Source organism: Pantherophis guttatus, chromosome 12, assembly GCF_059756535.1.
Source record: "Pantherophis guttatus breed Tessera chromosome 12, ASM5975653v1, whole genome shotgun sequence".
Classification (NCBI taxonomy): domain Eukaryota; kingdom Metazoa; phylum Chordata; class Lepidosauria; order Squamata; family Colubridae; genus Pantherophis; species Pantherophis guttatus.
Genome location: NC_142074.1, coordinates 1,198,200 through 1,219,343, shown reverse-complemented (window position 1 = coordinate 1,219,343; position 21,144 = coordinate 1,198,200). Strand labels below are relative to the sequence as shown.

The following is a 21,144-nucleotide window of genomic DNA, read 5'->3' as shown; positions in this document are numbered from 1 at the left end:
TATCTATATCTCACACACACGCAATATACAATACACACACACACATAATTAATAATGCTTTACGTGAATGTTTAAACATATCTTTCTGGGAAAGAATGGAGAGGCTTCACCATACATGAAAAAGAGACCATGGCACAAAAAGGTTAAAAATCCCTGCTTTAAAGAGTCAAGAATGAACTGCGTGTAATATATTCGATATGAAAATGTGGCTTTTATTTTTAATTTTTTTCATATTCTCAACCCCAATGGATCTCAAAGGTAGTTTTCAATAAAAAAAAAATCAAAACAGTGAATTTGTAAAACTTATAACTTTTAATCAGCCCAATATAATGTTTCTTAGAAGGAAGTCACAAAATTGGGATAAATAACAGGAGAAGTAGTGGAAGTGGACTGCTCCTATTCTGAAACTCAGAATTTCTTATCCCAAAGTTAATGTGGTGCCAGACTTTAAAGGCATGAAGATAGCGAGAGAAAAATCAGGGTAAATGACAGGAAGGGTAGTGAAAGTGCACCGTTATTTGTCAACAAGCTCAGGATTGAGGTGCCACCCGATTTTAAAGGACTGGAGGCATGAAGATAGTGAGAAGCTGCATTTGAACATGAGTCCTTTTGGCATCAAAAGTTTGCATGGGAGAACTGGTGCCAGGGGTGCTTGAATGAGGCAACCTGCTCCTTTTATGGGGCACAAAGAAGAAACCCTTGAAGGCACCTTGGAAACCGCAGTTGGTAAATTGCCTGAGTTGAAACAGTTTCTCTTGATGCGGCTTTTTGAACACAATTTTAGATGGAGAGTTGAAAGCAGCATTGTCAATTTTCTCTGCTGGTGCTAGCAAAATGCAAATGTGACCTCGCCTCTCTTTAACTTTTTCCTCTCTGAAGCAGTAACCAAAAGATGTAAATGCGTATTTTCTTGTTCTGAAGTATATTATTGTAAGATGATGGGTCATTTGTTCCACTTCCTCAATGGATACGGCACTCAGCAAATTTGTTCTGTGTGTGGTAACACCTGCAAAATAGTACAAGGAGAAATCCCCATGGAAATAAACGCTGTAATAGTAAAATGGATGTTCCAGAAGGAGGAAAGTTTGTTCTGTATTTAAAATAAATCGTTCTCTATATAATACACTAAAGAAATGACGATTAAAGCCACAGACCTGTTCTGTCTAAAGAATGGGAGTGACATAAATGAAGACAATGTTGGAATCCAACAGGACGTTTTAAGACTGTAGATGCTCTTACGTATGCCAGCCTTCTCCAGCCATGGGCCGTCTTCTTCCTGTTCAGTGGCCTTGGCTTTTAGGGAAGAAAGCCTTCAGGGCCATGCCCAGGGAGGGCCTGAAGCATCTGTAGAGCTCTTGCATGCTACCACTCTAGCATCCTGTAAGCATTTTCCAGTACTAGAAATGCCATGCGGGCTCCTGCAGGACAAGGAATACATTGGTAGTTTGCCTGTATCTAGCAGAATGTCTTCATACACCCGGATTGGTAATTCTTTGTCCATTTAACCTGATGGTAAATATATTGCACAAATGGCATACATTTATGTAGAGTCTTACAAAGTAATACTTAAATATATGCAACTCTGTGGGTTCTTATATTTAATGAACTGCTATAGTGCAGTAGATGATGTGGTGATGCTTAAATGCCACCAGTATAGACAGAATACACACACACACACACACACACACACACACACACACACGTTACAAAGGAATAGAGCATTTTGCAATTCAAGGTATTTCCTGGGAATGTGAATTTCAGATAATATACCTTTTGTTGAAATCCAGCTGAGCCAAGGTAGATATTATATTAACTGTGGTATAAAAGCTTACTATTTATAGCTATTTGATAGTCTTTAGTACCAGGATTCTAGCTAAGAACTTTTTGTTTTTATTTCCCAAACAAATGTCTTAATAATTGGCTGCAGATTTATTTGCTTAGCCTGGTTAGCTCATTAAAGTCACATTGTATCCCAGCCACAGCCACAGAAAGAGCTGTGGGTAAAAAGAAAAAAGAAAAGAAAAAATTAGCCCCCACAGCAGGAGCTTCAGGAAGACAAGAAAAGGGCCAGATTGTCAGTCCTGAGGTCAGACCGATGTAGTGAAAGATAACATAGTGGAAAGATTACAGAGAGAAATTGTGCAAATATATGTTGTAGCTGTTTAGCTGCCCCTTCCCTGGTGAGGAAGCAGTGTTTTCCCCTTCTCTCCCTAAACCTAAGGATCAGCGCTCCTGGGATATAATGCCATGATACTATAATCAAAGTATAAGTTTGGCTAAGAAAGTGTATTTTTATGGTTGGTTTGGCTGCTTGGAGAAGAGCCGGGGCTTTGCCTTTTTAAGTGACACTTTCCCCCCCCTTTCACTTCTCTAAGGTAAAAGTACTTCCTCCAACCCTGGCAGCCCCGCCCCTGATTGGTATAAGGACTTTGTGGTTGATGCTGATGCGGAAGTGCTGGAGCATTCGGGGAAGATGATGCTCCTCTTTGAAATCCTGCGCATGGCCGAAGAACTTGGAGATAAAGTGTAAGCGATTCTTGGTGATTAGAAAAAAAAAACCTTCCGTTTTCAGGTTGCAATACAGGTAGTCCTTGACTTATGACCATGATTGAGCCCAAACTTACGGTCATAAATTGTGCTGGTTGTTAAGCACACGAAGGACCATGAGATCATGCCCAATTTTACAACTTTTTAATGATGGTCATTAAGTGAAGATGGTGGCTCTTATTAAGCAAACCCATTGTCAGCAACGGGTGTCTTTTGCCAGAAACTGGAAGGCCAAAATCTAGCCAAAAATATTATAAATCATGTTCATGTGACCACAGGATGCTGCAAGCAGCCATAAATTTGGACTGGTTGCTGAGCGACCCAAATGCCATCATGTGACCCCAAGGGAAAGGCTGTCGGAACTTGGGAGGCGGGTTTTTTTGTTGTAACTTTGAACTCTTGCTAGATGACTGGTTGCAAGTCAAGAAGGATCCGTATTTGTGTGCTTTCCATGTCTATATTCTTTTTTGCAGTGGAAGCAAATAAGTGCAACTCAGGGTGGGCATGTTTTGTGGTTGGAGTCGTGAGGGTTTGGTTTTGTGTTGCAGATGTTTCATTGCTCTACTAGGTAACATGAGTGCAACAGTTAGCCTGCAATTCCTGAACTCACAAAATTCCCCTCTTAGGCGATGGGACATCTGCAGTCCAGAACCCCAAAGTAGAAAAATTTCAACAGTGCCAGGGGCTTTTCTCCTTAAAATTGCCATCGCATTCTGCTCTGACCAGCAAAACAAGCTTTTTAATATCCCCTTCCATTTGTAAACTGAATTGATGGCACCAAGCACAAGACATCAGAATGCTAATTACAGGTGTGGAAACTGACAACCCTTTTGCCAATTCCCATTTTCAGCTTAGTGTTCAGCCAATCTCTGATATCCCTTGACTTGATAGAAGATTTTCTGGAGTTAGCAAACCGGGACAAAGAAGAAGAAAAGCCAGTAATATATAAAGGTAAGTAACAACTACCCACTCGGAGATCTGGGAATGTTCCACACTCACATTCCCCATTTTTATATATTCCTTTCACAACGCAGTGTAACACAGAGCCTTTTAAACCTTGTGCTTTGTCCCTTTATCTGTCAGTTCTGAGATTGATTTTTTTTCCTTTCCTATGTGGGTAACGTTACTCTTGCTTTGTGAAAGTGCCTTTCTGTGCAAGAAGGCAGAGGCAGACAGTATTTTGTGGTCCTTTGGGACTAAGGCGAGATCTACAGGGGCAGCTGCTGCTGCTGAAACCGTTCAGCCAGAAGTCTTCCTCTTTGATGCAGACTCTGCTAATCTCACCACTGTGGTCTCAGGCTTAATATTTGGACTTTTGAGGGTTTTTTTTCTGCCATCCTTGCCTTTCTGCAGCTTTTAGAATTCTGGAGACCACTTGTGCATGGATTTGTGGCATTTGAGTTCTTTTTGCCCAACTGCATAGATGGCTCCTTTTACCTGCCTGATGAGTTTATGATGAACAAAAGGCCAAAAAACACACACACCAGCTAGCAGAAATGTGGAAGAGCGTCTCCCTTTGAAGTTAAAAAAAGTGGAGATGTGGGTGGGGGGAAGGGGAAAAAATTCTGTCTCTGAGCTGGCATGTTAAATAAGAGAGCGTTATGAGCAGTGGTGTCTTCGAGGCCCTTATCTTCTGGTTGAAACCTGTTTTCTCTGGCTCTTTCGCCGGTCACGAGCTGGGAGAAAAGCATTGTGAGGCTCTTGTTATCTTCCTTTTTCTTCATTTATATCTTCCGTTTTTCCTTCAGTTATTATTTGTCCTTTCATCAAGTCCATTCATTCTTCTTTTTCAGAGGCAGAGATAAGGAATTGCCTATCCTACTGTGTTCAGAGCAGGAAGTGCTTTTTCGAAAGTCCCTCCCTATATCCATATTCTTCACAGATCAGTAGTGATTTTCTTATTTGGGAGAAGAATGTGAGGTTTCTCTAAAGCCATAGCTTAAATCTCTGAAGTCAGGAAGAATCTAATTCAGTGTCTCTCAACGGTGTCCGATATAAGATGGGGGGACTCCCAGAATTCCCCAGCCAATTGAGAAGGTTGAGAAACACTGATCTAATCTAACCATGGAATTAATTTGTTTGATTAATAGCTCTGGTTTAAGTGGCTCTCTATCCTGTGGGGTGGGGAGGCCTTTTGTTTTCTTGAAAACTTATAGCATTCAGGACTCCCTGAAATAACAACACACATCCTCTACTTCCAGGGATAGCTACATTGCTTTAGTTTGAAAGCAAAGTTGTTAAAAATAGATTTTGCCTCATCATCCATATTTTAAAATCTTTCTTGCCACTTACAGAGACTATATTACTAGCAAGATTTTTAAAAAGTAGAGCAACTAGCTGTTATAAATATCGTCTACAGTGATTAAGCATCAAATTTTAAAATTTATTTAGAAAAAGTAGTTTCCAGGGGACAGATCAATCAGTACAAAAACCAGAAAACAATTTCCTGGAATAAAAATTGCAGTGATAAAATCCATCTCTCCCTCCACCCACCCACCCCACTTTTAAAGATATTTAGTTTATTCTGCAAAATTTATACTTAACTAGTATTTTATTTGAAATCCTCCAAAACTAAGTTGCTTAAATTGTAATGTTTAAATTAAACATATAAAACATGCTTAATTGTGTCAGAATTGAAGTTGAGTACATCACATTCAGTAAGTTACATTTCAATTCAATAGTTTTACTCTATGGCAAAAGCTATGTTAACCCTAACTTTAGGTTCTAAATTATTGTTAGATAATAAAAAATAGAATTTATTATAAGAACAATAAAACATGCTTTTGAACCTTAAATAATAACTAGTGCCTCTTCTCTTTCTGTATTTCATAGGGGTTTGGAGTTAAGGGGGCAGAAAAAAAGTAATACTGTTTTAAAGCAAGAATATATTATATTTATATTTATATTTATTAAATTTTTATACCGCCTCCTCTCCCGAAGGACTCGGGGCGGTGAACAGCCAAGATTAAAAAACATACAATATAAACATTAAAATACATTTAAAACAAAATTAAATCTAAAATGGCTCCCCAATTTAAAACGCCTTACCCATAACCCTATAATTAAAACAAATTTAAAATTTCCACATTAAAAGGGGGAAGATTTAGGCCAGGCCAGCTTGATGAAATAGAAAAGTCTTAAGCGCACGGCGGAAGGTGCGCAGATCCGGGATCCTCCGTATCTCCGGGGGGAGCTCGTTCCAGATCGTAGGTGCCCCCACAGAGAAGGCTCTCCCTCTAGGCCGACAGCCGACATTGTTTGGCCGACGGCACCTGGAGGAGCCCCTCTCTATGGGAGCGTACTGGCCGGTGGGAGGCTATTGGTGGTAGCAGGCGGTCCCGTAGATAACCAGGTCCTAAGCCATGGAGCGCTTTAAAGGTGATAACCAAAACCTTGAAGCGCACCCGGAAGACCACCGGGAGCCAGTGCAGCTCGCGCAGGAGAGGTGTTACATGGGAACTCCATGTCGCTCCCATAACCACCCGGACGGCCGCACTCTGCGCCAGTTGGAGCCTCCGAGTGCACCTCAAGGGGAGCCCCATGTAGAGAGCGTTGCAATAGTCCCGACGAGAGGTAACGAGGGCATGAGTGACCGTGCGTAGGGAGTCCCGATCTAGAAAGGGACGCAACTGGCGGATCAGGCGAACCTGATGAAAAATCCTCCCGGTCACGGCCGTCAAGTGCTCTTCTAAAGACAGCCGTGAATCCAGGAGGACGCCCAAGTTGCGAGCCCTCTCCATGGGGGCCAATGATTCGCCCCCAATAGTCAGCGATGGTACCAGCTGACTATATCGGGACGTCGGAAACCACAGCCACTCGGTCTTGGATGGGTTGAGCCTGAGCTGTTCCTCCCCATCCAGATCCGTACGGCCTCCAGGCACTGGGACATCACTTCAAGGGCATCGTTGGGGTGGTCCGGGGTGGAGATGTACAGCTGGGTGTCGTCAGCGTACTGATGGTACTCCACCCCGAAACCACGGATGATCTCGCCCAGCGGCTTTACATAAATGTTGAACAAAGGGGGCGAGAGGACCGATCCCTGCGGCACCCCACATATAAGGGGCCTCGGGGTCGACCTCTGCCCCCCTGTCAACACCGACTGCGACTGGTCAGAGAGAAAGGAGGAGAACCACCTTAGTACGGTCCCTCCCACCCCCAACTCTTCCAACCGGTGCAGCATGATACCATGGTCAATGGTATCAAAAGCCGCTGAGAGGTCTAACAGGACCAGGACAGAGGAGCAGCCCCTGTCCCGAGCCCTCCAGAGATCATCAACCAACGCGACCAATGCCGTTTCCATGCTGTACCCGGGCCTGAAGCCCGACTGGAACGGATCCAGATACGTCGTTTCATCCAGGTACTGGGGAAGCTGTCCCGCAACCATACTCTTAACAATCTTCGCTACAAAACGAAGGTTGGAGACTGGAATACAGTTTTTCACTGTAGTTTTTCACTCAGTTTTTCACTGAGAAAACAACATACCATTTATGTATTTCTTGAGTGCATGAAACAGAAATACCTGGGGAAAGTCTGCTATATGTCTCCATTGTGTCAAATCTAATAATAAGGAGGAGTCCAGTGGTATCCTTTCAGATAGATTCAGTTAAAAGTTAGAGGCTTTCTTGAACTTTTATGAATTTCATAAGTAATATTTTAAAAAGAAATGGGAAACTGTCAGATGATGATGGACCCTTGCCTCCTTGTACAATGCACTTAACCCCATGCTTTTTAAACGCCTAGGTGAAGGAAAATGGTTCAGAAATATTGATTATTATCGTTTGGATGGTTCTACGACTGCTCAGTCAAGAAAAAAGTGGGCTGAAGAGTTTAACGATGTAACCAACATCAGGTAAGAATGAAAGTGTGTGGGAGGAAGCCTTGTCTGTAGGCCAGGAGCCTGTGATTTTGGGGCCAGTCTAATCAATTGCCTCTTTTTCCAATCTTCGAAATGAGATTTATAAACAAATATGAAAGACTGTAGATATGAAAATCACAGAAGTGCCATACCTATTACTATTAACAGAAGGTGTTAAAGCCTGTGCTTTAACATATACAGCCCAAATATGTTAGAATGATGCTAAATTGGACCACTGAATCAGAGCCATACATTCTGGAATATGAAATTAGAAAACATTGTTAATAGGAAGCTGCAGGACTTATCAGCAGAACTGTTTAAAAATCATATAAAATTGTGCTATTAAATGCTCTGTGTAACTTGAAATGCATATATGAAGAACACCGCAGTGGGCAAGAGATCGGAAAGTATCAATCTATAGCCCCAAAAAGAGCATTGTTAAATAATGTTTAAAATGTTAACCAACCGTCTTACCTCGTGTGCCAATAACTTAATGCTAGATTCCAACAGTCTTTGCAACAAGAACTGCCAGATACACCGTACATGCTGGTTCAGAAGAAACGGGGCATTCAGTATCATATTCCTAACATCCAGTGGAGGTTGGAAACAGAAAGGGAATTGCGAAAAGCTACCTATTTTTACTTCACTGATTATATGACAGTTTTTGATCGTACACATCACAACACATTGTGGATAGTCCATAATGTATAATAAGCTTAATGTACCTGCAGACTATGTCATGCTGGATTAGAAAACAGAGGAAATGGAGTTAAAATTGCTGCCTCAGAGATGCTGATGATATCTCTTTGATGGCTGAAAGTGAGAAACGCTTAAGGGGCCACTTGTTAAAGGTGAAAGTAGAGAGTGCAAGGCAGGTCTGCTGCTTAGTATCAAGGAACAAAACCTTGTAAGGCAGTGTTCCTCAACCTTGGAAGCTTGAAAATGGGTGGACTTCAACTCCCAGAAACCCCCAGCCAGCGCTGCTGGCTGGGGAATTCTGGGAGTTGAAGTCCACCCATCTTCAAGCTTCCAAGGTTGAGAAACACTGTCCTAAGGGTATGTTAAAAGACAATGCCCATCCAATAGAACTAGGGAAGGCATTGATGCAGAAACAGATGGTTTTCTTCTTGGGCTCACAATTCAGAGTGTGGTGAATTTCTAAGCCAGGATTTCCTAACCATGGCCATTTCCAGATGTGTGGCCTTCCAATCCCAGAATTCTCATCAGCGGTCATGCTGGCTGTGGAATTCTGGGAATGGAAGTTCACAAAGAGCAACATCTCCAAGGTTGGGAAAGTCTGCTTTAAGCGAACATTGTTGTCTGGCTTAGAAACTTAGATTCCTTTCTAGATGCATTATGGACTACTCTAAATGAAATTCCCATTTAGCTCAGCCAATACTTGTCTGTCCCTCCTCCACCCTTGTCTTGGGGCTGCTCTCACACCTAATGAGAAGAAAGGCATTTGCTGTTGGGCTTTTCTTTCAAAAAGGGATTCCAGAGCCATTTTCTGATAAGAGTTTGATTATTATAGTTTGACTTGCTATCTGTCCTCTTCTTTGACATGCATATTTCCAGTTTCTGACACGTTGTATAGCATTACACATTTTCTGAATTGAATAAATAAGAACATATCTATTTTCTGCTGCAGAAAACTTTTTATGTTTGTTTGTTTGTTTGTTTGTTTGTTTGTTTATTTATTTATTTATTTATTTATTTATTTATTTATTTATTTATTTATTTATTGAATTTCTATACCGCCCTTCTCACTGAGGACTCAGGGCGGTGTACAGCCAGAATTAAAAAACATGCAGGACAAATATTAAAAAACAATTAAAAGATATATAAATTTGGCCCAATTAAAACTCACTACCAATTAAAACATTTAAAACATTTAAAAACATTTAAAAATTTCTTCTTAAGCCAGCCCGGCTTGCTTGAAAAAATGGGTTTTAAGGGCACGACGGAAGGCACTGAGGTCTTGGATTCTTCTTATCTCTGGGGGCAACTGATTCCAGAGGGTGGGAGCCCCCACAGAGAAGGCCCTCCCCCTGGGGGTCACCAGCCTACACTGTTTGGCTGATGGCACCCTGAGGAGGCCCTCTCTGTGGGAGCGCACGGGTCGATGGGAGGTCGTCGGTAGCAGCAGGCGGTCTCGAAGATAGCTAGGCCCTATGCCATGGAGCTCTTTAAAGGTGATAACCAACACCTTGAAGCGCACCCGGAAGACCACTGGAAGCCAGTGCAGCTCGCGCAGGAGCGGTGTTACATGGTCTTTATTGACACATTTGGAGTGAACTTTTTCCCATCCAACTTTGGAATGTAATTCTGAAGGTGAAGAAATGCAGGGCAGATTGCTTTAAACTTGTAGAACTGGGAAAGACCATACAAATTATCTGAGTGCTGTTTTGTGCTAGTGGAATTTATTATCTCCCAAATAACAATTATAATATTTAGCTAAAACATGCCTCTTATAGAAGCCCAGGTTTAGTTCATTTTATTTACATTTAAAGGTGATTGAAATTAAACAAAATTAGTAAGATTTTTCTCTTCCTAGTTATGTACTGCTTTTCCATCGCACTTTTAAAAAATGCAGTTTGGTAAATTGTGGGGACTGCCCAATAGTTTTTAAGAGACAGACGGTTACATACTTTTGGGATAATTGAATGTTTCTTTCTGCCTCTATTTAATATTAGGAGTGTGCAAATGTTTTAGTTCAAAGTATTGCCAGGGTGGAATTTTGCAAAGTGTCTTGATTTAAGTTCAAAACTGATGTTTTGTGTGCAAAATTGGCTATGCTGTGCATTTTGGAAGCATCTCCAACCTGATAGCAGCTATGATGCGAGCTCAGATGCGTAAATATCCTGTTTTACATTTGGCATACAATTTTACACTGAAAAAGGAACATAATATGGAATGTCATGCTCAAAATGTTTTATACTACTTCATATTCTCTTCTCAAGCTTAAATATGCCCAAATGGAATGTGCAGTTTAGTTATTTATTTCTTACACTTATATGCCGCCCTTCTCCCAAAGGACTCGGGGCGGCTCACAGAAATTAAAACAATGAAAACAATAAAAATAGCTACTAAAATAATAATCAATTAAAATCTCCCAATTAAAATCACCCATCAGATCAGCAAATTTGTTGGAAAAACCATGTCTTCAGGTCACGCCGGAAAGAGTGGAGGTCGGGGCCCATCTGGAACCCCGTGGGTAACCCATTCCAGAGGGTCGGTGCGCCCACAGAGAACGCCCTCATCCTGGATGCCATCAGCCGACATTGTCTGGTCGATGGCACCCGGAGAAGGGCAATCCTATGTGAGCGCACAGGGCGGTAGGAGTCAGGCAGAAGGTGGTCCCGCAGGTACCCCGGGCCCATGCCATGTAGGGCTTTATAGGTAAGTACCAGTACCTTGAAGCGGATCTGAAGGACCACCGGTAACCAGTGCAGCTCACGCAGGAGAGGTGTAACACGGGAGTAACGGGAAGCTCCCGTAACAACCCGCGCGGCCGCATTCTGGACCAGTTGGAGCCTCCAGGTACACCCCAAGGGCAGCCCCATGTAGAGGGCATTGCAGTAGTCCAAATGAGAGATAACGAGAGCTTGGGTGACTGTACGGAGGGCATCCCTGTCTAGGAAAGGGCGTAACTGGCACACCAGGCGAACCTATGCAAAAGCCCCCCTGGTCACGGCTGTCAGATGGTTCACTAAGGACAGCCGCGAATCCAGGAGGACGCCTAGATTGCGAGCCCTTTCAGAGGGGGTAAGCAACTCCCCTCCCATCAAGAGTGATGGGGCTACTAGACCATGAGATGCCGGCAACCACAGCCACTCTGTCTTGGAGGGGTTGAGCCTGAGCCTGTTCCTACCCATCCAGACTTGCACCACCTCCACGTACTTAGACATCACGGAAAGGGCATCTCTGGGTTGGTCCGGGGTGGAGATGTAGAGCTGGGTATCATCAGCATACTGATGATACCTCACCCCAAAACTGTGAATGATCTCACCCAGCGGCTTCATATAGATGTTAAAGAGCAAGGGGGAGAGAACCGACCCCTGAGGCACCCCACAAGTGAGGGGCTTCGGGGAGGATCTCTGTCCCCCCGCCCAGACAAACTGCGTACGACCCGAGAGGTAGGAGGAGAACCACTGCAAAACAGTGCCCCCCACCCCCCACCCCCGGAGACGTCGCAGTAGGATACCATGGTCGATGGTATCGAAAGCCGCTGAGAGGTCAAGTAGGACCAGGATGGAGGAATAACCCCCATCCCGGGCCCGCCAGAGATCATTCACCAGAGCGACCAATGCTGTTTCCGTGCTGTGTCCGCACCTGAAGCCCGATTGGTACGGGTCTGGATAATCCGTTTCCTCCAGGAATTGTGGAAGTTGGTGTGCCACCACGGACTCAACAACCTTCGCTATAAAGCGAAGGTTGGAGACGGGACGAAAGTTGTTCAAGGAGGTCGGATCCAGGGCAGGCTTCTTGAGAAGGGGTCGAACCACCACCTCCTTAAGGGTGGCGGGGAAGACCCCATCCCTCAGCGAAGCATTGACAATCGCCTGGATCCAGTCTCTAGTCACATCTCTGGTTGCTGCAACAAGCCAGGAGGGACACGGGTCCAATAAACATGTGGAGGCCCCCAATCTACCAACAATCCTGTCCACTTCGTCTACGGATACAGGGTCAAAGTCAACCCAGATGTTACTTTCAAGGCTTGCTCCCGTCTCCTCGTCAGACCCTGCCCAGTCAGAGTCTAAACCCATCCGGATCTGAGTGATTTGTCTTGTAGAAATTGAGCAAAATCCTCAGCACTGCCCTGCAAGGGGTCCTCCCTCGCTCCCTGATTAAGAAGAGAGCGGGTCACTCAGAACAAGGCTGCTGGGCGATTCTCTGCAGACGCAATGAGAGCGGTGAAATAGTCACGTTTCGCCGCTTCGATCGCCACAAGATAAGACCTAATATAGGTTCTTAACTGTGTTCGATCAGACTCGGAATGGGAAGATCTCCAACAGCCGTAATTAGTACGTCCATCCTATGATTCTCAGAATTCTATTTTATACTGTTAAAAGCATTGTCCTTTCCTTTTTCACCAAATTTAAAGAATATTCAATATGCTTCTCTGGTTTTTGGCAGACTATATCTTTATTTGATTTGAGTACAAAGTGGAATAAACCTTATTTTACTTTCTTTTTTTTTTCTTTTTTTTTTTTGCAGAGGCCGTTTGTTTATTATTTCTACTAAAGCAGGATCCCTTGGGATAAACCTAGTAGCAGCAAATAGAGTTATTATTTTTGATGCTTCTTGGAACCCATCTTACGATATTCAGAGTATCTTCAGAGTGTATCGTTTTGGGCAAAATAAACCAGTTTATGTGTATCGATTTTTAGCTCAGGTAAGTCAGAATGGAATCTGTTCCACATAATTGAAGTCTGATTTTTCAAGTATATTTGGAATTCAAATTTTTGTTGTAGTTCAATTTTTTAACATTCTACAGAATAGATGACACTTGTGTAATATATTGTTATATTTACTAATTTCATTGTCGGTCAATTAAAGTTATTTTTCAAAAGGCATAATCTTTATTTCAAATCTCATTCAAACTGTCTTAGATGCTATATATTTCTCTTTTGAATAGAATAGAAACATTATTTAGTCATCCAACCAAATCAGAAGTATAAAACTAATACGAACAGATAAATAGATAGAAAGAAAACAATAGGATATGTTCGCAGTAAGTTGTCACCCCCATATAGTTAACCCCAATCTGATCTAAGTATTCTGTCCTCTTTGAATTAAAGAGTGTGGTTCAAAAAGTAAGACAATTTCTCTTGAGTGCCCTGATACGTTTTAGTTTTTAAATAAGAATCTAAATAAGCCTCCTGGCTGGGGAATTTAGGGCGTGAAAGTCCACACATCGTAAAGTCGCTAAGGCTGAGAAACACTGAGATATACCACGAATCTTTAGGCCTGATCTAGTGGGAAAGATTTCAAATGGTATAAAGTACAATCATGTTGTACTCTGAAAGAGGGAATACTGTGACCACCTCTTGTGGAATATGGCTGAGGAACTCTTCTGTAGGTTGGCAGTCCCCAATCTTTTCGGTTTTGCAGACCGGGGTGGTGGTGAGAGGGAATGGTCCCATGCAAGCTGCATGCGCTCGTGCTCATCTGCTGCTTCTGCTCCCTGGTTCTGAACCAGCCGCGGATTGGGGGCCTCTGCTGTGGGTGGTTTTCCTGTGGGAGGAAGAAAGGAAGCTCTCAGTTGCCCCTTCTTCTCTGTAGAAGGGTTTTGCATTGATGTTAGCATGCTTTCAGAGCCTGTCAAAGGTTAAAGAGAAGCTTCTACAGTTTTGATATCATCATAAGGTCCGTTCCTTGGTAGCCAAATGATGTTCACTAATGACATATCAGGGAATAGATTCTAGTTTGCCAGTTTGAGGGGCTGAGTTGATTCAAAGGGCATAAGCAAGTCTTCGGGTACCCTCTAGATTTTGGCCATGTGCTGTTTCAAAGTAAATTTCTGCTTTTAGTTTTCTGGAAATGATAATATCATTTGCATAATTCTTGTTACTGCCACCATCCATGAAGTTGGCATCTTGAACGTGTAGTAACTTTCTACCTGCCTTTAAAAGCATGCTCTCCTGAAGAACAGACTAATCAGAACAACTACAATATTAGGTGAGTGAGTGAGATTAAATCTTCTTGAAGGAGGTTCACAATTTATGAGCCTGCTGGAACTAATAACAAACACAGCAAAACACTAATACTATGGCCAGCATTAATGTGTTTTTCTTTTAAAGGGAACCATGGAAGACAAGATCTATGATAGACAGGTAACAAAACAGTCACTGTCTTTCCGAGTGGTTGATCAGCAGCAGGTTGAACGCCATTTTACCATGAATGAACTCACAGAACTCTACACCTTTGAACCAGACTTACTGGATGATCCCAGTTCAGAAAAGAAGAAGAAAAGAGACACGCCCATGTTACCCAAAGTAAGCTCCTCTATGCAGTCAGCATCTGTCCTTGCAAAAGATTTAAGCCTTCTGTCCTTGCTGGAAAAAGGGAACCAGAACAGCAGGAGGGCTCTCTACTCATCTCGTTCATTTCTGACCACAGCCAGTTAGATCGGTGGCCAAATTTGCAAGCCCAAGAATAGTATCTTCTCTTTGTTGTCATCAAAGATCCTGTTGTCTTGGTCACTTGGTAAAGTTCTGGTTAATAACTCATCTTCCTTATATTGATGCAGAGGATTGGGGGTTTTTTTGCTTTGTACAAACAGTTGGCTCCAATTTGAGAAGGATGTGAAAATATAATACTACTCGAGGCTTTCAACATGCTGCTATTTAGCTTTCTTCCGAGGGTCTCTATTGAAAGGAGTGCTTGCTTAAGACAGTTTAGACGGTCATTGCTTTTTGCCCAACCTTTAGAATCAGCTTTGTCAGCCAGCTGATCACTTGGTTGGCAAAAAGTCATCACCTGTTTCCAATTGCCATAAACTAAGCCTGCTGTAGGCGAGCCACCTGATCAGCCAGAGAGAACAAAAGGAGACGTGAGGAATCCTGGGTTCTTTTTGCCCACATGAAGAGGGAAGCCGTCTTTCCCTTGCAGGACCCTGCTTTCCTGCAGAATCCTCCCCGCTCCAAGGATGGCTGGGAATGGGAACCATTGCAATGCTTCTTGCTCCCAGCAGCCCCTCGTGCAAAGGGGGGTTAATACCTATAAATGCTTACCGTATTTTCTGGCGTATAAGACGACTGGGCATATAAGACAACCCCCAAATTTTCCTGTTAAAATATAGGGTTTGGGCTATACTCGCCGTATAAGACTACCCCTCTTCCAACCCACACCAAATAAAAATTAAAAAAACATCAACTGGCTCATCCACAATGTAAAAGCAGCTGTGCTAGACCCAAAATGGCCCCTGCAACAAGCAGGAACCTCACACAGCCACAAAAAGCCCAAAAACCCAACTTTCACACTTTACACACACACAACACAACACAACTGGCTCATCCACAATGTAAAAGCAGCTGTGCTAGACCCAAAATGGCCTCTGAAACAAGCAGGAACCTCACACAGCCACAAAAAGCCCAAAAACCCAACTTTCACACTTTACACACACAAAATTCCACATACAGCTTTGTGAGATTTTGTGTGTTTGTGTAGTTAGAGTGAAACACTACAGAAACACACTAAATCTCAGAAAGCTGCACAAATATTATTTTATTTTATTTTATTTTTATTTTTATATGAAAGCTAAATTTAAAACTTCCTAAACTTTAAATGGCTAGGTCTAATAAAGAACAACTAAAAAAAAACCCAATTAACTATTTTTTTTTAAAGCTCCCAAAGGGGAAAAAAACTTATCCAATAGAACAGGGGTCTCCAACCTTGGCAACTTTAAGACTTGTAGACTTCAACTCCCAGAATTCCTCAGCCAGCTTTGTTTTGCTGGCTGAGGAATTCTGGGAGTTGAAGTCCACAACTCCCTGCCTGCTTGATTGCAGGCAGGGAGTTGCTTGCTGATGGAATAGATTCAGGCAAGCGAAGCAAGGCAAGCAGCTAAGGCAGTGGTTCTCAACCTTCCTAATGCTGCGACCCTTTAATACAGTTCCTCATGTTGTGGTGACCCCCAACGATAAAGTTATTCCTAAAACCATCAAAAATATGTGTTTTCCGATGGTCTTAGGTCAGGGGTCCCCAACCTTTTGGACCTCAGGGACCACCAACTTCATAATTTTAAATTTTGCGGACCACTAATACGAATCCAGTGTGCCGCTTGCTGAAGCACCTGGACTCCCTGTACGGGATGGGGTCCTTCAGGCACTCTCCCTCCTCTCTGTCTCTCCCTCTCTGTCTCCCACTCTTTCTCTCTCATTCTCTCTTTCTCTCTCTCTCATTTTCGCTTTCTTTCTCTCTCTCCCTCTCTTTCTTTCTCTCCCACTCTTTCTCATTCTCTCTCTCCCCCCTCTCCCCCACTCTCTTTCTCTCTCCCCCTCTCTCATTCTCTTTCTCTCTCTCTCCCACTCTTTCTCTCTCATTCTCTTTCTCTCTCTCTTTCTCCCTCTCTTTCTCTCTCCCCCTTTCTCTCTCCCCCCACTCTCTCTCTTTCTCTCTGTCCTCCTTTCTCTCTCTCCCCCACTCTTTCTCTCTTTCTCCCTCCCCCTCTTTCTCTCTCTCCCACTCTTTCTCTCTCATTCTCTTTCTCCCTCCCCCTCTTTCTCTCTCTCCCCACTCTCTCCCTCTCATTCTGATTCTCTTTCATGTTTTTTCTCTCTCTCTCTCATTCTCTCTCTGATTCTTTGATTCTCTTTCATTCTCTGTCTCTTTCTCTGTCTCTCATTCTCTCTCTCTCTCTCTCTCTGATTCTCTGTCTCTTTCTCTCATTCTCTTTCATTCTGTCTTTCTCTTTCATTCTTTGTCTCTTTCTCTCTCTGTCGCATTCTGATTCTCTCTCATTCTCTCTTTCATTCTGATTCTCTCTCTTTCTCTCTCTTTCTCTCTCTCTCTCATCTCATGGGCCAGCCAGTGTCTTGGGGCTGAGAGGAAGTCAAGCATCTCCCTGAGAGACTGAGGGCCAGAAGAAGTGTGCGAGCGAAGCACTGCTTGAACTTGTGCGGCATGAGCATTCGCCTTGGTATATTTGCGCCAGCTGATGGCCAAGGCAGCCCTCATCTCTCTGCTGAAAGTGCAGCATCAGGATTCTGCCTTGGTATGTTTGCGGCGCAAGGCAGCCTTCGTTTCCTGCTGCTTGGGACTCAGAGCGGTAAATGGTGACTGGTCCGGGGAGCAGCTGGATTTTGCTCTCCATTGCGGACGCCAGATCAGCCCCCTGCAAGATCTCATCTTTCGAGGAGCGCTCCCTGAAGCGGGGCTGGAAACTTTGGTCGGGCTCCTCGAGAGACGAGATCTTGCAGGGGGCTGATCTGGCGTCCGCAATGGAGAGCAAAATCCAGCTGCTCCCCGGACCAGTCACCATTTACCGCTCCGAGTCCCAAGCATTAGGAGATGAGGGCTGCCGCTCTTACAGCGCTCTTACAGCGGAGAGAAAAGGCCGGATTTTGCTCTCCATTGCAGACACCAGATCGCCCCCCTGCAAGCTCTCCTCTCTCAAGCAGCCCAACCAAAGTTTCCAGCCCCGCTTCAGGGAGCGCTCCTCGAGAGACGAGAGTTTGCACGGGGCTGATCTGGCATCCGGATTAGAGAGCAAAATCCAGCTGCTCTCCAGATCAGACACCATTTACCGCTCTGAGTCCCAGGCAGCAGGAGAGGAGGGCTGCCTTGCGCCACTGGCTGACACAAATATACCAAGGCGGAATGCTGTTCCCGTATAAATGAAAGTAGTGCTTCACTCTCACAGCTTCCAGCCATCGCAAACGCCGCTTCTTCCCGCTTCTGCCGCCCCCTCCCCCACCGCCACAACAGCACCATTCATTCCGGATGGCGAGGGCTGCGCTCGTTTTTCTGTATTGCACCACCTGCAAAACCCCTGTGAAAGGGTTGTTTGACCCCCAACCACTGAGCTAAGGTAAGCAAGCTGGAGGGGGAAAAGTTTTTCCCTTCTCCATGGCTCCGGTGATCCCAGCTGAGTTGCCTGATTAGCAGATCGTCAGAGCTTGGATCGCCAGAGCCATTTAAGGCTCGTCAGAGCCTTTCGGGCTGGTCTGCCTGATTACAGGAGAACGACACCCGGCGTATAAGACGACCCCCGACTTTTGAGAAGATTTTCATGTCATCTTATACGCCGGAAATACGGTACGTTTCAATCCTAATTTTTTAAAAAAAACGTTTAAAAGTAAAGATAATGGCATGAGATACAGATGAATACAGGTAGTCCTCAATTTAGGATCACAACTGAGTCGAAAATTGCTAAGTGAGACATTTAAGTGAGTTTTGCCCCATTTGATGACTTTTCTTGCCATGGTTGTTAAGTGAATCACTTCATTTGTTAAGTTGGGAACACGGTTGTTAAGTGAATCTGGCTCCCCCATTGACATGGCTTCTCAGGAGGTTGCAAAAGGGGATCTCGTGACCCTGGGGCTCTGCGACCGTCATCAATATGTGTCAATTGACGAGCATCTGAATGTTGACTCTGACCATGGGATGCTCCCTGCAGTGGTTGCATGCATCTCTGTGCAGAGGAAATATCTGGAAAGGAAAAGCAACTACCCAAAAACTATCAGCTGTTGTGCCCTAATTTGATTTTTTACAAAACCTCACTTATTACTGTCGAAACATTCATTCTTTGTGGTTTTTCTACACAATTGGTGTCCATTGTCAAATTCTTTGGGACATAATATTATTAGAAAGATTATTTTAGGAGACAATTCATATGATCAGTTCCTGACATCTCTTTTTATCTATATTTTGTTCAAAATTGTTTTTGAAATACGCCTTCACATCTCTAACCAGAAATATATACTTTTTTTTTATTGAAAAAGTTTTTCAAATACAAATTTCCCCCCCCTTTCCCCCCCTCCCTAACCCCCCCTCACCTTCCCCTCCCCCCATAGCTTCTCCAAGATGAAATCCAGATTAATATCACATTATATAATACTTTACCACCATTATACACCACCCCCTATGTGCTATACATTTCTTCCTAACATTATTATTATATCCCCTGTATACTATACATTTAACAGCATTCGGCTAAAAACTATATAATAGATCCTAATTTGGCATTTATTCTACTCAAGAGTATAGTTTATTGAATAGCCCGAAGGCCTTTTCAAACAAAACAGAAAAGAAAAAGGGAAAAAGATAAAACAGTTACAAAAATAGCAATCTAAAAATATATGATAGATGACATTAAAATTTTACCATATCAGATTTCAATAGCTAAGTTGCCAAGACTAGATAACCCAAATAGGATAGCTCCTCTCTAACTGAGCTCATCTTTCTTACAATCGATAAAATTTTCCTTGATATAACTGGCTCGTATTGCCGTCAACCTTTTAAGGTATCGAGTGATCGCTCTTACCAAGGGAGGAGAGTCAGCCCTCAACAGAAATGCTAATTTTTGGCTTATATTCCAGTGGGGAAATTTATTTATAATTGGGGACAGATATTGATTTCTAACTTCCTGATAGAGACTGCATTCGAATATTATATGCACCGTGTCCTCCACGACGTTTACCCCACATATGCATATTCTTTTGTCATACGGGATTTTCCGATAACGGCCGAATCTAACAGTGGTATCTAGAAGTTTGAATCTAAACTTAACAAATAACTGTCTCTCCACTGATGGCATTTCTAAATATAAATACTTTTCCAGGGTGAAAGTTGTTTTAACTGCTGTCAGCAGTTTAAGGGAATGATTAGTTGAAAGGGTTGCCATATCCATTTGCCCATGTATATCTTTAATCCGTTGTTTAACTTGGTTCAGTGTGTCACACAACGGGAACCCTACGCCATATCGGTTCAATATTTCTGACAGCCGGGTTAGCCAGGAATACCTTTGAGGATTTGAAATCTGCTGTTCCTCTAGACATATTTTAGGGAGTCTGCTGGCATCCATCTGGGTCATTTTTAGCCAGTAGGCTACCGCCCTAGTGATTGTATAGGTGTACAGTGAGAAATGTCTCAATTCAGCTAATTTGGCATTCTACTCATAATCTACCCATTTCCTCCACCTGGATACTTATATTTCTTTTAAATATATTAATATCTAAACATAACATCACTTTTCCTAAACTAAGCAATCAGTAACCTAACCTATCCCCTTGTACCATATCAATTTTATATCACCCACTTTCCTACAGGTCTACCATACATAATATATTTAATATCTTTATTCTTCTGCCCATATCACTAAAAGATATTTCCATAAAACCCTCAAATGACTTTACAATTTGTATTCCATATAGTATCTTCTGTAATGTCTTTCAACTAGATCCCATTTAGGTGGGATGCTCCAGTTGGTATAATATTGAGATATCAAGGAGAAAGATATCAATTAAACACTGTTGAAAAAGCGGAAGAATTTTACTACAAGGTTTTTAAAATGGGCCCAACATCTCCACGTATGTCATCAGTGTCAGGAATACAGGAGGTGGATAAAGAAAAGCAAAATGAACAAGAGATTGAAACTCAGGTTAAGCAGATGGAGATGGAGGTAATGGAAAAACAAGTTATAGAGGGCTTTTTGGATGAGCCGCTCTTGGATTCTCCTTCAGAGGCTATAGCTGGATCACCTATAAATATAAAAGAGGCAGCTTTGGATCTCAATTTGATGTCTTGTCAAGTTAAAGACCAGCATGTAATTCAATCAGCTGATATACAAGTCCTAGAAAGGTAACCAGGGTGGAGATCTAAACCACAACAAGTTAAGAAAAGAAGAAGCAGGTTCTACAAAACTAAAAAATTTTAAATTAAACAATTCTTTTTTAGCCAACAGATTAATGCCAGTTATTTAAGAGACGATTAAATATAATAAGCGGGATTTATAGAAGGCTGATACATGAAAATATAACTGAGGCAAATTACAGACTTATACTATTTTGAGAAGAATAACAGATCTCTGCAGTTCTGGTGTTTTTGGGATGTGGAAGATGGCCTGTGATTGACCGGATTGGAACTTTCTATTTTGGACTCTTTGAAAAATGGATTACGTATATGTTGAGCTATAAGGCAAGAGAACTATGGAATTGGGGCATGCAGATGATCTGGCTGTTACCCTAACGTGGTTGTTGGAATTAATAATCTAGACAAAAGACATTACAGAAGATACC

General features: G+C 42.8%; 2 protein-coding genes across 5 annotated transcripts in view; one reads left to right on the top strand and one right to left on the bottom strand.

Annotated features, from left to right (window-relative positions):
• ATRX (ATRX chromatin remodeler) overlaps nucleotides 1–21,144 on the top strand; it is a 105,611-nt gene that overhangs the window by 74,605 nt on the left and 9,862 nt on the right. For all 3 annotated transcript variants that reach the window (XM_034435153.3, XM_087877435.1, XM_087877434.1), the window contains 5 exons: nucleotides 2,376–2,526; nucleotides 3,398–3,498; nucleotides 7,288–7,396; nucleotides 12,620–12,797; nucleotides 14,206–14,400. In XM_034435153.3, coding sequence (XP_034291044.1) covers nucleotides 2,376–2,526; nucleotides 3,398–3,498; nucleotides 7,288–7,396; nucleotides 12,620–12,797; nucleotides 14,206–14,400 — 734 coding nt within the window. The remainder of the gene's footprint in view (nucleotides 1–2,375; nucleotides 2,527–3,397; nucleotides 3,499–7,287; nucleotides 7,397–12,619; nucleotides 12,798–14,205; nucleotides 14,401–21,144) is intronic.
• The window catches only part of FGF16 (fibroblast growth factor 16), a 42,062-nt gene continuing 33,446 nt past the window's right edge, over nucleotides 12,529–21,144 (bottom strand). Inside the window, exon 4 of one of the 2 annotated variants that reach the window (XR_015729659.1) lies at nucleotides 12,529–13,639. Coding sequence is in view for 1 of the 2 variants with exons in the window: in XM_087877436.1 (XP_087733562.1) it covers nucleotides 13,367–13,639 (273 nt within the window). In the remaining variant the exon portion in view is untranslated. The remainder of the gene's footprint in view (nucleotides 13,640–21,144) is intronic. The other variant, XM_087877436.1, reaches the window with a different exon arrangement.